Source organism: Scomber japonicus, chromosome 21 (genome assembly GCF_027409825.1).
Source record: "Scomber japonicus isolate fScoJap1 chromosome 21, fScoJap1.pri, whole genome shotgun sequence".
Lineage (NCBI taxonomy): Eukaryota > Metazoa > Chordata > Actinopteri > Scombriformes > Scombridae > Scomber > Scomber japonicus.
Genome location: NC_070598.1, coordinates 13,314,844 through 13,327,823, shown reverse-complemented (window position 1 = coordinate 13,327,823; position 12,980 = coordinate 13,314,844). Strand labels below are relative to the sequence as shown.

General features: G+C 38.6%; 1 protein-coding gene across 1 annotated transcript in view; it reads right to left on the bottom strand.

Annotated features, from left to right (window-relative positions):
- Positions 1-204: 204 nt before the first annotated feature.
- c21h8orf34 (chromosome 21 C8orf34 homolog) overlaps positions 205-12,980 on the bottom strand; it is a 51,877-nt gene continuing 39,101 nt past the window's right edge. Inside the window, exons 11-13 of the mRNA XM_053342635.1 lie at positions 6,579-6,705; positions 2,493-2,983; positions 205-352 (exon numbers count right to left, since the gene is read on the bottom strand). Of these exons, the coding sequence (XP_053198610.1) occupies positions 248-352; positions 2,493-2,983; positions 6,579-6,705 (723 nt within the window). The 3' untranslated portion in view covers positions 205-247. The remainder of the gene's footprint in view (positions 353-2,492; positions 2,984-6,578; positions 6,706-12,980) is intronic.

Here is a 12,980-nt window from a genome sequence, read left to right as displayed (position 1 = left end):
ATCTATTGCCACTTTAATACATTAGTCACTCACTGTGGTAAAGTGGCATTGCAGTAATGAAATGAACCCTCACATCTTATAAAGAAAAAAGCAGTGGGAAGGTAAAAACATTAGCAATTTGTCAGATTGGGAAACTGTTGGTTCAGCTTCTTCTGTTGAGTAAAAAATCAATCTAAATAAGAAGATAAACAATGTATGTAGAGTTCAAAAAGAAACAAAAGAGAGAAGGAAGGAAGAAGAAGGTAGGTCACTTACTCTTGTCCTGCTCAGGAGGCTCCAGGATGTCACTGTCTGTGTCACTGGGAATATGCCAAGGCTGTCTGATAGCCTGTAACTGCTGGTAAAACTCATCCTGGAATAGCAAAGACAAGAAAAGACTGGAGTAGAAATAGAGATGGAAAACAAGTACAGAAGAAATTAATTTTAATCAGACTGTTAGTTATCCATCTGTTTATCACTCTGCATATAGCACGTCTTATTCAAGGAATCGTAGAGAATGAACAAAAGAACTAGCTGTGAGATCTCCTTTGGAAATTTTAGAATGAAGATGTACTGTTTTTACTGTAAAATGCCTTGACATACAAAGACATGTGTTCTTATTTAAGGAGTTAATCGCAATGCATGGAAAGTTAGACTGACCCCATGAATAGGAGCAATAAGTCGAAAAAATGATGTTGGATAAAATACCTTAATCAACCCACACACATTAGACGTAGTGGCACTAAAGCTGTTTTTATTTTCTTATGTGCAACTAAGAAAGTCCTCAGGCCAAAGATTAGGCAAAATTGCTCTGTGATCTCTACAAAATACTTTTACATCTTATTATTTTTAGTGCTGAAATTATGCCTCCCAGTTCTTTAAATGGCGACACAAATACAGAGAGAAAAGAATGTCACCGTTTACATCCTTTATTTCATTTAAATCCAGTATAGAAAAGTTCAGGACTCGCTCACTTTCTCAGCAGGGTTCTTTCAGGGACTACAGTAGATGGACTCAATAAAAGCTGACTGGGTGCACTGGTGTTTTGTATAATCTCACTAGGTGTCAACTAGCGTAACTGTCAGAGAATATACAGAGGGACTGCAAAATTCCTGCCCACAATTAATAAAGCCTTCAAAAAGGTCTCATATTTAACAACACTGCTGTTAAGTAGATCATGAAAGGAATATAAGAGAGAAATCCCATTGAAAGGTCCCCTTTCATGCCAGACTCATTTTTCCACAATGAAATGATATCCTACTGTACAGACCTCCACGACTTCACCAAACCCCACACGAAGCATGTGTGTTTGTGACGGTATGCACATGTGTGATATTGTGTGTTCTTGTACTCTCACTTATAATCCTTTTCTGTAAAGACTTGCGCTCTACAGCCAATTTTTTTCTTCGGCATTGAGCCTGTTTGACACTCCACACACAAGTTCACTCTAACCATTATAAAACATTACAATAAAGTTGGAGTGATTATCAAGTCCATGACCCAAGGTTTATGACCATTTTAACTCATGTTTTATAAAGTGTGGGTGTGCTTGATCTTTTTCATTGTTAGATATTTATTACATGTAAATAGTTTAAATATAATATGTAGAATTAGATTTTACACCATGACCACAGAAGATACGGTGTTCCTTAAAGGAATTGCTTTTTTGCTTTCTTGCTGAGATTTAGACTACATTATAAAACTCTTATATGTGTCCATTGAATACACAGTCAGGGGGAAAAGCTAGCTTGGCTCAGTCAGAGGCAAACATGTGCAAAAAACAAAATATAAACCCCACAGTTTGTGGTTTAACAGGTTACCAGGCAACCAGTGCACATGCCAGGAAGTCACTGTGCCGAGCCAAGACATCATCCAGCACATACAGTAAGCAACATTTTGGTAGACGTGAATGATGGTGAAGTCATGGCCCCCCCTACTCTGCCTCTGATTGGCTTACCCTTATATTTTTACCCTAACCCTAACCAATCTCAGCTCTCATGCCTAAACCTAACCAATCCAACAAATGAAGGCAACGAGTACTAGCCAATCAGAGGGAGAGTAGGGCGGATCATGACTTCACCATCCCGGGAAAAAATATTTGGCTTACAGTAAACCACTTGTAAAACCACACATTGTAAATGTTACACTTTAGTCTTTGTACTGATTAAACAAACAATATATAATCTTTAGAAGTGCTAGTATGTGGATTTTTTTACATGTTTAGACAGATCCACACAAATTGTTTCCCATGGATGTATGAAGGAGAGTAATTTCCCCTTAATTCCAGTCTCTATCTAAAATAAACACTTTCCTGACTAAAGCTTCATATTTTGATAGACAGATATGACAAATATGACTCATTTAACTCTTACTTTAACAGTACTGATACAATTCAATTTCCCTTTTTTACTTCTGTATTATAAGGATCATAATGTCACCTGCCACAGTGCAACTTTGCCTCCTTCTCATTGAATTTAAATACAAAGGCATATTTTTTTTGTTTGGGGTCTTACCTCAGACAGGTAGGCTCGTAGACTAGCTCCGAGGCTGTCTGTAGTGCTAAGTCCAGGAGGGGTGAGCAGTGGCCGGGGATGTGTGGGCTGACTTGTGGGCGTCACAGGGCGGCTCCGCGACCTCCTGAAGGTCACCTCTTTATGAGCTCCAGGATTAAAGGTGGAGCGTGTCAGTAAACTATTTGGGGTTAGGGGCCTACTGGGGGTTCTGGGGGTTTGAGTCCTGCTACCAGGGTTGCTGGGAGATTGAGTCCGACCCATGACTAGGGAGGTGGACTTTGGGCTGAGCAGGGGGAGGCCCACACCACAAGGCTTGCCCGAGAGGCTGCCAGCTGGAGACTGAGGCCTGGACACAAGGCTGGGCAGAGGAAGTGTGTCAGGTAGTGTTCTGTGACGCAGGGGGGTGTGGAGCAGACTACTGTGCGGATTATTGGTGCTCCGAGTGGTCATCTTTCCTACTTCTGCCAGCTTTGCCAGATCCTTCTCAACCTCTGGAAGAAAAAAAGGGATACAATTCAGATCAACATCCAGATTGTAAACTTGAAACCTAAGAATCAGTAGATACAGTGCTTGAGGGAGTGAATTCTTATGATCTCCTCATTTGAACATTATATGATTTCATCACACAGTAACAGTCTTATTTTTTTCATTACGCATTCCCAGGGTGTTGCTATGAGTTTAGTGTCCTACAAGACTGATGAATCACAAACTTTACTGAGCATTAAAGTGGGCGAGACTGTTCAGTTTAATCCTTCTTCTGGGCAATGATGACAATATTTATAGACCCTGTAAATTGTGGTGAATCCAGCTTCCTCTGTCACAAAAGGTTCCAAGTTGATATACAGTAAGCACAGCCTGGTCACTTTTCTCCTGTTCCTGAAAAAAACATATTTATTTGCCTCACTGGTAGTCTCAAAAACATTTTTGTTTGTGAAAGAGGAGATGCTGCCAACTTCTGTGATCAACATCTGGATAATTTTTCCCACATTTTTTAGCTTTTGTTCAAGATTTTGGCAATCAGGATTCAACAAACCAGTCTGGAAGTTATCATTTGAGAGGGATAATTTCAGAAGTGACTCATCAGAAGCAAGTATTTCTGGAAAACTGTATATGTGTGACGTTAAATAAATAACAAAAGGAAGCATGAAAAGTATTTCACAAACCTTGACTTCCTTGTTTTTGGGCAAATGATGCCTTCTACTATACAAACAACATTTTTCCATGGAAAAAATGCAAAACACATGAAACTATTCACTGACAAATATTAATGTAGTATGAAAAACCAAAAACGTCTGCAATAGTACTCTGAATGCAGCTTTGGAACATTACCTTACTGGTTTGAAATCTATTGCAGACTGTTTTGTACCCCATGACAGGGATCTAATATATTTAATTCTCTGACATGCATAATTAGATTGTTGTTTCTGTGCTTAATCAGCTCTGATTGAGCTTTATAGTGAGATACAATGCAGAGCACATACGGTTTAGTACCTTGCCCATGTGCTCAATAACCCACATGCGTACTGTCTGACATTGGGTCTGGGTTGCTTTAACCTTAATACACTGTACACATGTTACTTCTCTAAATAACAAGAGGGGAAACTAAAGGTAAAGGTTACATCTTGGCCTTTTTTTCGGCCTGACTGACTACAAGCTAGAAGATAATTAACTCTGTAGGATGTTCAGGGCATATCATGACATCAGCTTGTAGCAGTGACGACAGGACTACAGTGTGTAACAATAAAGAAGCTTTGTTATTACGTTGATGGTCTGCATGAAAAGCAGACAACAAAGTCTCCCTTGTGGAAAGGGAAAGATGTTCTGTTACAGTGAAATAAATACTATATACAAAAAGAAACGCTGGTGTAAACTATGTTCCATATATGATTATTTCCTGGTTAAAGCCTTTAAACACCCACACAAAGTCCATCACGACATGATGTTATTGCTATATCGTAAACAGGATATGTTCATTAGCAATCTGTTCCCATAAAGTTGATATTTTCATCTTGAGTTATTTACCACTATAATGATAAACACCACATGTTTTTGTTGTGAAAAACCTTCTCCCTTCTGTAAATGCTTGCTCCACTCATGATTTTATTGTAAACCAGTCGCTTCCCCTGACTTCCTGCCATTAATGAGTGGTGTATGACAAGAAAAAAGAATCTACACAGTTGACAGTGTTTAGCACAAAAATGCCATACGCCATTTTAGAGACACTGATATAAAATGACAGCTCCTTAAGATCAAAGAGGTGGCATTAAAATCCATATGGTTTAAACCTTTGATAAGTTTTGATCCAATCTTTGAGTAATAAGAAAAGGGAAAAGAAAGAGGTGGGGGGATGAGACAGAGAAAGACAGAGCGAAGGAGGAAAGTAGAAATAGAAACAGATCTAATCTATTACAGTCTTTGATCAAGCAGAAGTTTCATATGGTGGGAGAGTAGAGGGCCACAGCACGCAATACAACCATTCAAAACTCATGCAAACTTTATTGGATCCTTCCTGTGAAAATAAATAAAACTCCTAACGACATGTCTGAATTACATCTACAGCCCTACTACAACAAAAATGTAAATATAGGCACTAATTGTCCTTGGATGGACAAATTAAGTAACGCTATGTGCAGACGTGCACAGTCCCACTTTGATCAGATATTTCTTGATGGAAATCTGAAAACTGTTGTCACTTTGGACCAGATTTTATTTAGGCAAAGTTGTTTTTTTGTTAAATGAATAGAAATACTAACCAAAACGAAATAAATATTGGTTTGGTATCATACTGATTAATTCCTGAAATGTTTGAATGATAGCTTTAGCTAAAACTTTATTTTAGACATACCTGCTTTCAAAGTAAACAGTACTGCAAAAAGCAAGTAAATCTGTAAGCAGTAATTAATAAATGTGGATTCATTTTATTACAAAAGGCAGACAAAGGGGCCAATTTCACAACCACATAATTAGGGCAACAATATAAAATGAAAAGTGAGGTTCTGGCTCCGAACATGGAAAGTATTAGCAGCTAATAAAGGCTTGAAAGAGTTGAATTAGCTTGTTGAACAGCTTCACTAAACCGCCTGGTGGGAGCCCTCAGCTTGGATATTCAGTAACTCAGTGTAAAACAACTAAAAATCAATGCCATCTGAGGACCTCTGGGGCAAAAGTTAATGTGCTGTTAACACAATAGCATGCCGGTTTGTTCTCTAGGCAGTGAAGCAACCAGTGTTTTCGGTGCCAATGCGCAGATGAGCAGAGAAGACCATAGCAGCTGTGACCACTGTTGGGTGACAGTAATAGATTCATTAAGTGGGACAAATATGCTTTAAATAACTCCAGTATGCTAATGCACATAGAAGGTCTTTGCATACAGTGATGCTGTCTAAGTGGGAAGACATGCATAAACAAATAAGTGGGTGACACATGATGGTAAATGGCAATATTCCCTCTGGCATCCACTCCAAGCTTTCATCTGATTCATAATTGAATACATACTTGATCATCATGACAACAAAAGCAGACTGAGTCACCCAGACGTCACTTATATCAAAGATGTGCCTTGAACTACATTAGGAATGATTTTTAAAATACCACACAAATTCCATTTTGTCAGACAAACATCTCCAGACTCAAGTGCTGATTCAAACTTCAATCACGTCCAAATGATTCAGTAGATATTTATTGATTGAATCTGTCAAAGCTGGAGTTGAGATTAATTCTTGGCATGTAGAAATTATTTTAATTCGTTTTCTATTTATTCCTGACGCATTTTAGCAGTGGGATCAGTTTTTAATTAACTAAGAAAATTGGCCAGCAGTGCATTCTTTGGGTTGACTCCCCCCTCCCACCACTTATAAGTAACCCTTTTCTATTTTATAAGTCTATATAGTTCAACGTGTATGTGTCTGACTGTCTGCATGTTTGCATAGTGTAGACTATGTTTTGTATTTCAAAGAAAACGCTTGGTATGATTTACCCAGACAATTAATCACTAAAGTCATATGCAGACAAGCTCATATATGTACAAAGGCACAGCAGATGTATATGCACACCATACAGACTCCAACCACCAGCCCATACACATACCAGCAAGCTGTTTGCCCATGTTCTCCAGCTCTTTAGAAAAGAGGGAGTCGCCCAGTAGCAGGCCCGTCTGCCCGACAGAGCTCCCACCTCTCACAGCCTTCAGATCAGTCTCCCAGACAGCCTGACGCTAGTTAGTGAGGGGAACAGAAATGAGAGAAAGTCACATTAGAAGAAAGACCCTTCAATTAACTCTTTATATAATTGTCAGCTATTGCTGGAAATATCTGAGCCATATCTGCTGGAAGAAAAGAGGCAATTATCATTTTACAGGCTTTAGAAAAACACAAGAAACCACAGCATGTATAGATGAAAGTGTAAAGCAAGCACTGCACTCTGTTTGGTGAATGCGGGACTCGAGGCTGTCAGCAGTGGTTCAGGACATTTTTGTACAACTATCAGTAAATCTATAGGAGCTAGTCTTCTTGGCAAAGAACCTGGCAGCAGCAAACCTTGCACAGGCAGTTAATGAACAATAAATCAGCCATTTTGTATAGTTTCATAAACGACTGTAATATAAGCCAATATATAGTATTAAACAAAAATAATGACAATCATAATCCCAAGAAGGGGTTCTAAAAAGGCAGATTTGATCACTTATGTTGCTGCTTGGCCCTATGTTGATCTTATCACTACCTGGCCAAGTGTATGATTTGGAAAGAGACCTGTTAGACAGACTGAGCTTTGCCAAGTCCTGTAATGGCAGCATGCCTAATCCTCCTATTTATTCCTTTGATGGGACACAAGTGGCCAGATGATCTGTTAAGCCAATGGACCAAGTGCACATGAGCTCTGAGCACAGGTGAGAAATAAAATCTGTCAGCCATAATTCCACCTCCTGTAAGTTTGGTTTACTCTAGATAAGTTACGATACTTCTGATGCCAACACTTACATCATTTGATGTGCTAAGCCTTTAATGAGAGACAGAGTTGACTTGACAAAGTGCTGACACAGACTGAAGACAGTTTAAGGCTCTGGGAGATCTGGTGATATACGTACAGTGCGGTCTTCCAACAGCATTTAAAGACAAACCTGGGATATAACAGACCACTCTTTTGAAGATTGAGTGGATTGAAAAGTCTTCATTCAAAGCAGAGGTATAGTTAAAAACAAGTGAAGTTGCTATCCTCTGATAAATGACTGAACATGAGTCCTGGGTCTATGGCATTGATCTTTGTGCCTGTCATATACATGAGGCGTTCTGTGGCAGCAGTACCACAAATCCACAAGCCAATCCTTAATTATAGCCTTCATAAAGCAGCAAGGCGGGTTAAACATTACAACTGAATCCCCTCCCCAACTTTATTTCTTTCTCTTTGGTGGTATCCCCCCAAATCCAACAGCATGACATCATTTTGTCCTCTGCTTGCTTTGAGTCTTCTTAGTTCTCATAAACAAGGCCACCAACAGATTTCTAGATTAAGTTTCCCAAATGCATTTTCATAATCTCCATTTATACTTTATGTCATATAGTAAAGAATTATTGCTACAGACCCGCTGACACAGATGTAGTCTTATCAGCATCACCCTCATTACACCATCTGCATTGCTCAATCAGTAAGGCTCCTCTGTCCACCACAGGACAGACTATAGTATAATCAAGACCATAACCTGGAGACTGCAGAGTAGAGGCCATGGTTGGTGGTGGTACTGCACAGCTCCATAGCTGGGCAAACAAACAGGATATACTGAGTCTGCAAGCAATCCACCTCCCCAGATAACATCAATAAACAAACAGGCATTACAATCAAAATATGACAGTTGTTTCATCACATCTCTGTGAAGTCATACATATTTACAAAGTCAGCTGGAAGACTGAATGTACAATGTCATAATAGTGCTGTGTTCAAAAAAACTCATGTACAAAGCAGCAGGGTTCCACAGAGGACATTGGGAAAAACAAAAATGGACTCCATAGCACAGTGAAACACAATGAAAATGATGAAAAGCTTTCCTCTGTCACTGTGGTTTAAGGCAGCCATTGTCCTTATCAGAAACAATGTATGACATGAGCCTAAATGCTGAGCCCAAAAACTTTTTTTCCCTTTAAATGCTTAGATTGGATGCTTTAATCTACAGAGACAAAGAGATGAGAAGGAATGCCTTTTCATCTGCAAAATAAAGGCTTGCTATGATTTTGCAATTACTTATGAGTATATTAATGTCAGTGGCGCAAAACCCACATTGTATAATCTCCCTCCCAGTATGACAAAAAGTTAGAGACCTAAAAGAGAAAAGGGAAAAACCCTCTGGTGATGCTTCTGCCCGACTAACAAACATGGATCTCGTTTCTTGCTAAATTGATTCCACGTTGAGAGCAAACAAGACAGAAAGAGAGAGGATGGAAGTGTAGAGTTAAATATTTTATAGTCTGCATGTGTGCAGCTATACGTGTGTGGTCAGCAGTAATAATCACCACAATCTGGGGTTTGGTCCAAACATTGCCCTGCACACAACAAGAGCTGTTTGGGCTGTGTGCATGCAGTCATAGACCTCAAACATGGCTTGGCTGGGTTAGAGGTTTGAGCCTACCGCTGGCTTTGCAATTCACAATTGATGGACTTTCTTGTTGTGGTCAGGTCAGGGTAGCATATGGAACAATACACAGACACACACAGACACACACACACATACAGGTAAACAGTGTGTCTCATTTCAAAATGACTATTTTAGGCCATTATCTAGGCCTTTAATTTATTTGTTCCAGGGGTTGATAGATGCTTTTTTCAAGTATGTTTTTGCATCATGGTTTACATTAAAGGTAGTTTTTCAACACAAATATCACATGAATGTTCACTATACACCTTTTTCTGCTTTCATGGTCAGTGTTATGGGTCCAGCAACCATCTTACCAATAGCTTCTATTACATAAATTGTTAATGTAACTGCACTTTTAAGAATTCTGGATGATTGACACTTACATTTTGCAAAACCAGGCTAAATCTCATGAGTTTAGTTTATGCTGCCATGATTTTAATCTCAAATATGTGAAATGTGGAAATCTGAAGCAAAGACCAATTACAGCCCAGCAAGTATTTGTCTAATAAGGTGTGAAAAAAGTTGATGAAAAAGTCAGGAAGAGAACATACTGTACGGCAGATGAGAGCTCACAGATGGAAGGATTTGTTTTACTTGCTACAAACAAGCATTATATGTGGATCAAAACACTTGATTTACTGACAGAAATGCAAAGAAAACTTAAACTAAAACAAATTTATGTGAGTGTTTCTAGATGTTTGTATTTCCTGTCAAATTCTCAAGTGGGTCAATCAATCTACTTAACTTAAGGAAACTGTATGTTTTCCAAATTACTGGTTTTGCTGTTGTAGCCACTTCTAGCTTGCACAGTCACAGGAGGGCATGGTATATGAAGGGTAACACTCAACTTTTAATGAGTTTTGGCTCACAGCAGAATCACCTAATAGATTTTACGGGGCTCAACAGCCCAAACACTGAGTTTGCACAGCCAAAAGCATACAGGATACTGACAATAACACAGTTAGACTCTTATTTAAACATCACAAAGACAGCTTATATGACTGATGTCTATTCCTCAGTCACAAACGACTGACTGACAGGAATTTAGTGCTGCGCCAATGGGAGTGTAAAGGGAAAATGACAGGAATGTTTTCAGGGAATCATAAAGTTCAATTAGAGTAATCAAACCCTACAGTATGTTCTGCAGGAAAGTTTAATGTGTGACTGGATTTTAAAGCATGCAAAAAATGAATGTTGAATAGCTAGATTGGAATTATTATCATGATGATAAACATATGCTGTGTAGCTGTGCATCAACAATCAATAGTCTTTCCTCTTCCAACTAGAGCCTATGTTTAGCAAAGAGTGAAAGAGTTGCCATTTCACAAATGGTTACAGTAGTTTCTTGGGTTTATAAAAGGTGATTTGCTTTTATTTTGTATAATTTTGCTGTTAATTTGGCTTAATAAAAAAACGTAAATAGATGTAGCAGTTTACTGACCCAAGGGAGAACACAGCTGAGTTTTGACACACATTTACTTCACACTGACTTCTCAGTGCAGAGAACTTCTGAGTATTTATCAGAGCAAATGGAGACTGAGGATGCATGACAATGTATGCACAGAATTAGTGAAAAAGAGTGTATTCACACTGTTTGTGAAATCAAAATAAAATTTAAATAGCTTCCTGTGCTGATTATTAAACCCAAAAATAAGAAAACATTTTATAATGACTCATCTTCATTATTGTAAATGCTATATAATGTTTATATGGGCCAATTTCAATATCAATTTCAACCTCCACTGCAATAATGGTTAACTAATAGAGCAGCCAAACAGAGCCAGTTTTTGATCAGTGCATCTCTGAAGCACTCTCAGGATTGGGGAGATTATTGTTTAGGATTATGTGCATGAGGTACAACTTTCTTCAAGTTAAAATAAAGTAGTAACATGTCTTAAAGTGTGCTGACAAAATAAAAACATAAAAACATATAATCACTCTGACCATCCCTTCTTCTCTGTCTAACTCATTGTATTATAACAAAACTCAGAGCACACACATGACAAATCAGCAAAAAACCCTCAAATGGAAAATCTGAAAATCCTAAACAAACCTTTTAAGGGGGAAAAAACTGCACTACAGCTACCTATGCTGTAAATCACAAAGCTTTCCTCAGAGGATAGCCATGCATGTATAACTATGGAGGTGTGGGGGGGCAGACTGGTGCCAAATATAAAAGCCATATAGTGTATCAGCTGAAACTCTGCCAATTTCCCCTGGAAACAAAAATACACCATCACAACAGCTCTGCATTGTATCATACACATGGCATTGCATCACTCTATTTTTTGCCACACAAATGAACAGTTTCCCCTGGCTGATTTTATGATGGTAACACCCATACAACTTGGTTAATACATATCACTTAACACTTACAAAGGAAACTGCAAAATAATTTCTAGGGGAATTTACTCTGGCTTTTGCTTTTGGAAAGTATTTGTCTTTATGGGGAATTTATCACCTAAAGGACCTGGCAGAGGCAGCAAAAAGAAGTAGGCCCCAAAGCAGGACAATCTGCAAGACAAGGCATACTTAATTCATGAACAATCATGTCTGAGAAATGTACTAATAATAAAAAAAGAACTTAAATCTTTAAAACCCCGAAAAGGTGTCATTTCTTTAGCACACAACTTATGAAGAAACCATATTTAACATTTTTATACCACTACAGTACTGATGCAGATATTTGTAATAGTAAGTACATTTCAAAAAAAGATACGGAAGCTGAGAATGGCTGTGCTTGCTTTTTTTTTAGTGCTGTTATTTTGAGATCACAAGTTAATTTATCTTGAGAAAACAAAAGGCTGACTTTTAGAGATCATTTATGAGAAGATTTATCATGGGTAGAGCTCATTCTCCATTCTCCATTGTTCATTGTTCATTCCCTGTCTTAATCGCTCCATGTCTCCCTCACATGGATAGGTCAACTATTCAGATCAAGCACAAGAAGCCCTCAAGCTTGTAGCGCCCTGGAGGTCGAGTGGTTAGAGCGCATGCCGTGTAATTGCACTGTCCCTGGTTCGAATCCGGCCAGGGACTTATGCTGCAGGTCATTCCCATCTCTCTCTGCCTGTTTCCTGTCAGACTCTATGCCATCTACTGCATGAATAAAAGCCCAAAATAAATCCTTTCAAAGAAAAGAAGCCCTCAGGCAGCTCTTTAGGACATCAGTTCAAATCTCCCTCTTCTGTGAGTGAAAGCAATAACAAAAACACTGTCAACATGTACTTATGTCATAAGCTCCGCCTCAGCCTACTTCGTCGCTATAATCGTGGCTGTAAACCCGTGGATAAATTGATTTGAGCATCACACAAACCCTGCAAAATGACTTGATTCACTATCAGGATGTGATTAATTTGGTTCGATAACTTTGGAAATTCTAGAAGAGCCGCACAATTGAATTATTTTATCCCTATTCAGGTTAGCAGAGAGCTAACTGGAAGTCAGCAGGCTCCGCTGATGGAAGTCTCTCGTACACTTGCTCTGCCACAGAGTATGTGCAATATGCATTCATCCTGGCAGTGCTGGAATGCCAAACCCAGCACCAGATTGAAAACTCTGTATACTGTGAGATAGAGAGAATTTTATTTGGCAGTGATAGGCTTAATCAGCATTTTGTGAATTTGTTTGGCAAGGGCTTCAAAGCAACGGACAATTATTTATATGTTAAAGTTCCACACTGTAGTTTAAATCTAATTACATGAAAATGCTTGAAAGATAATGTTTGGTACATCTCCTATTTGATACATCCCATCATATTATGAACAGTTAATCCAGCTGCCAATTGGCCATTACCCAGATATCATAAATAAAAAGGTGCTGTTAATAATAATAAACACCTTGCTATAGTCCTGATAAACATCATA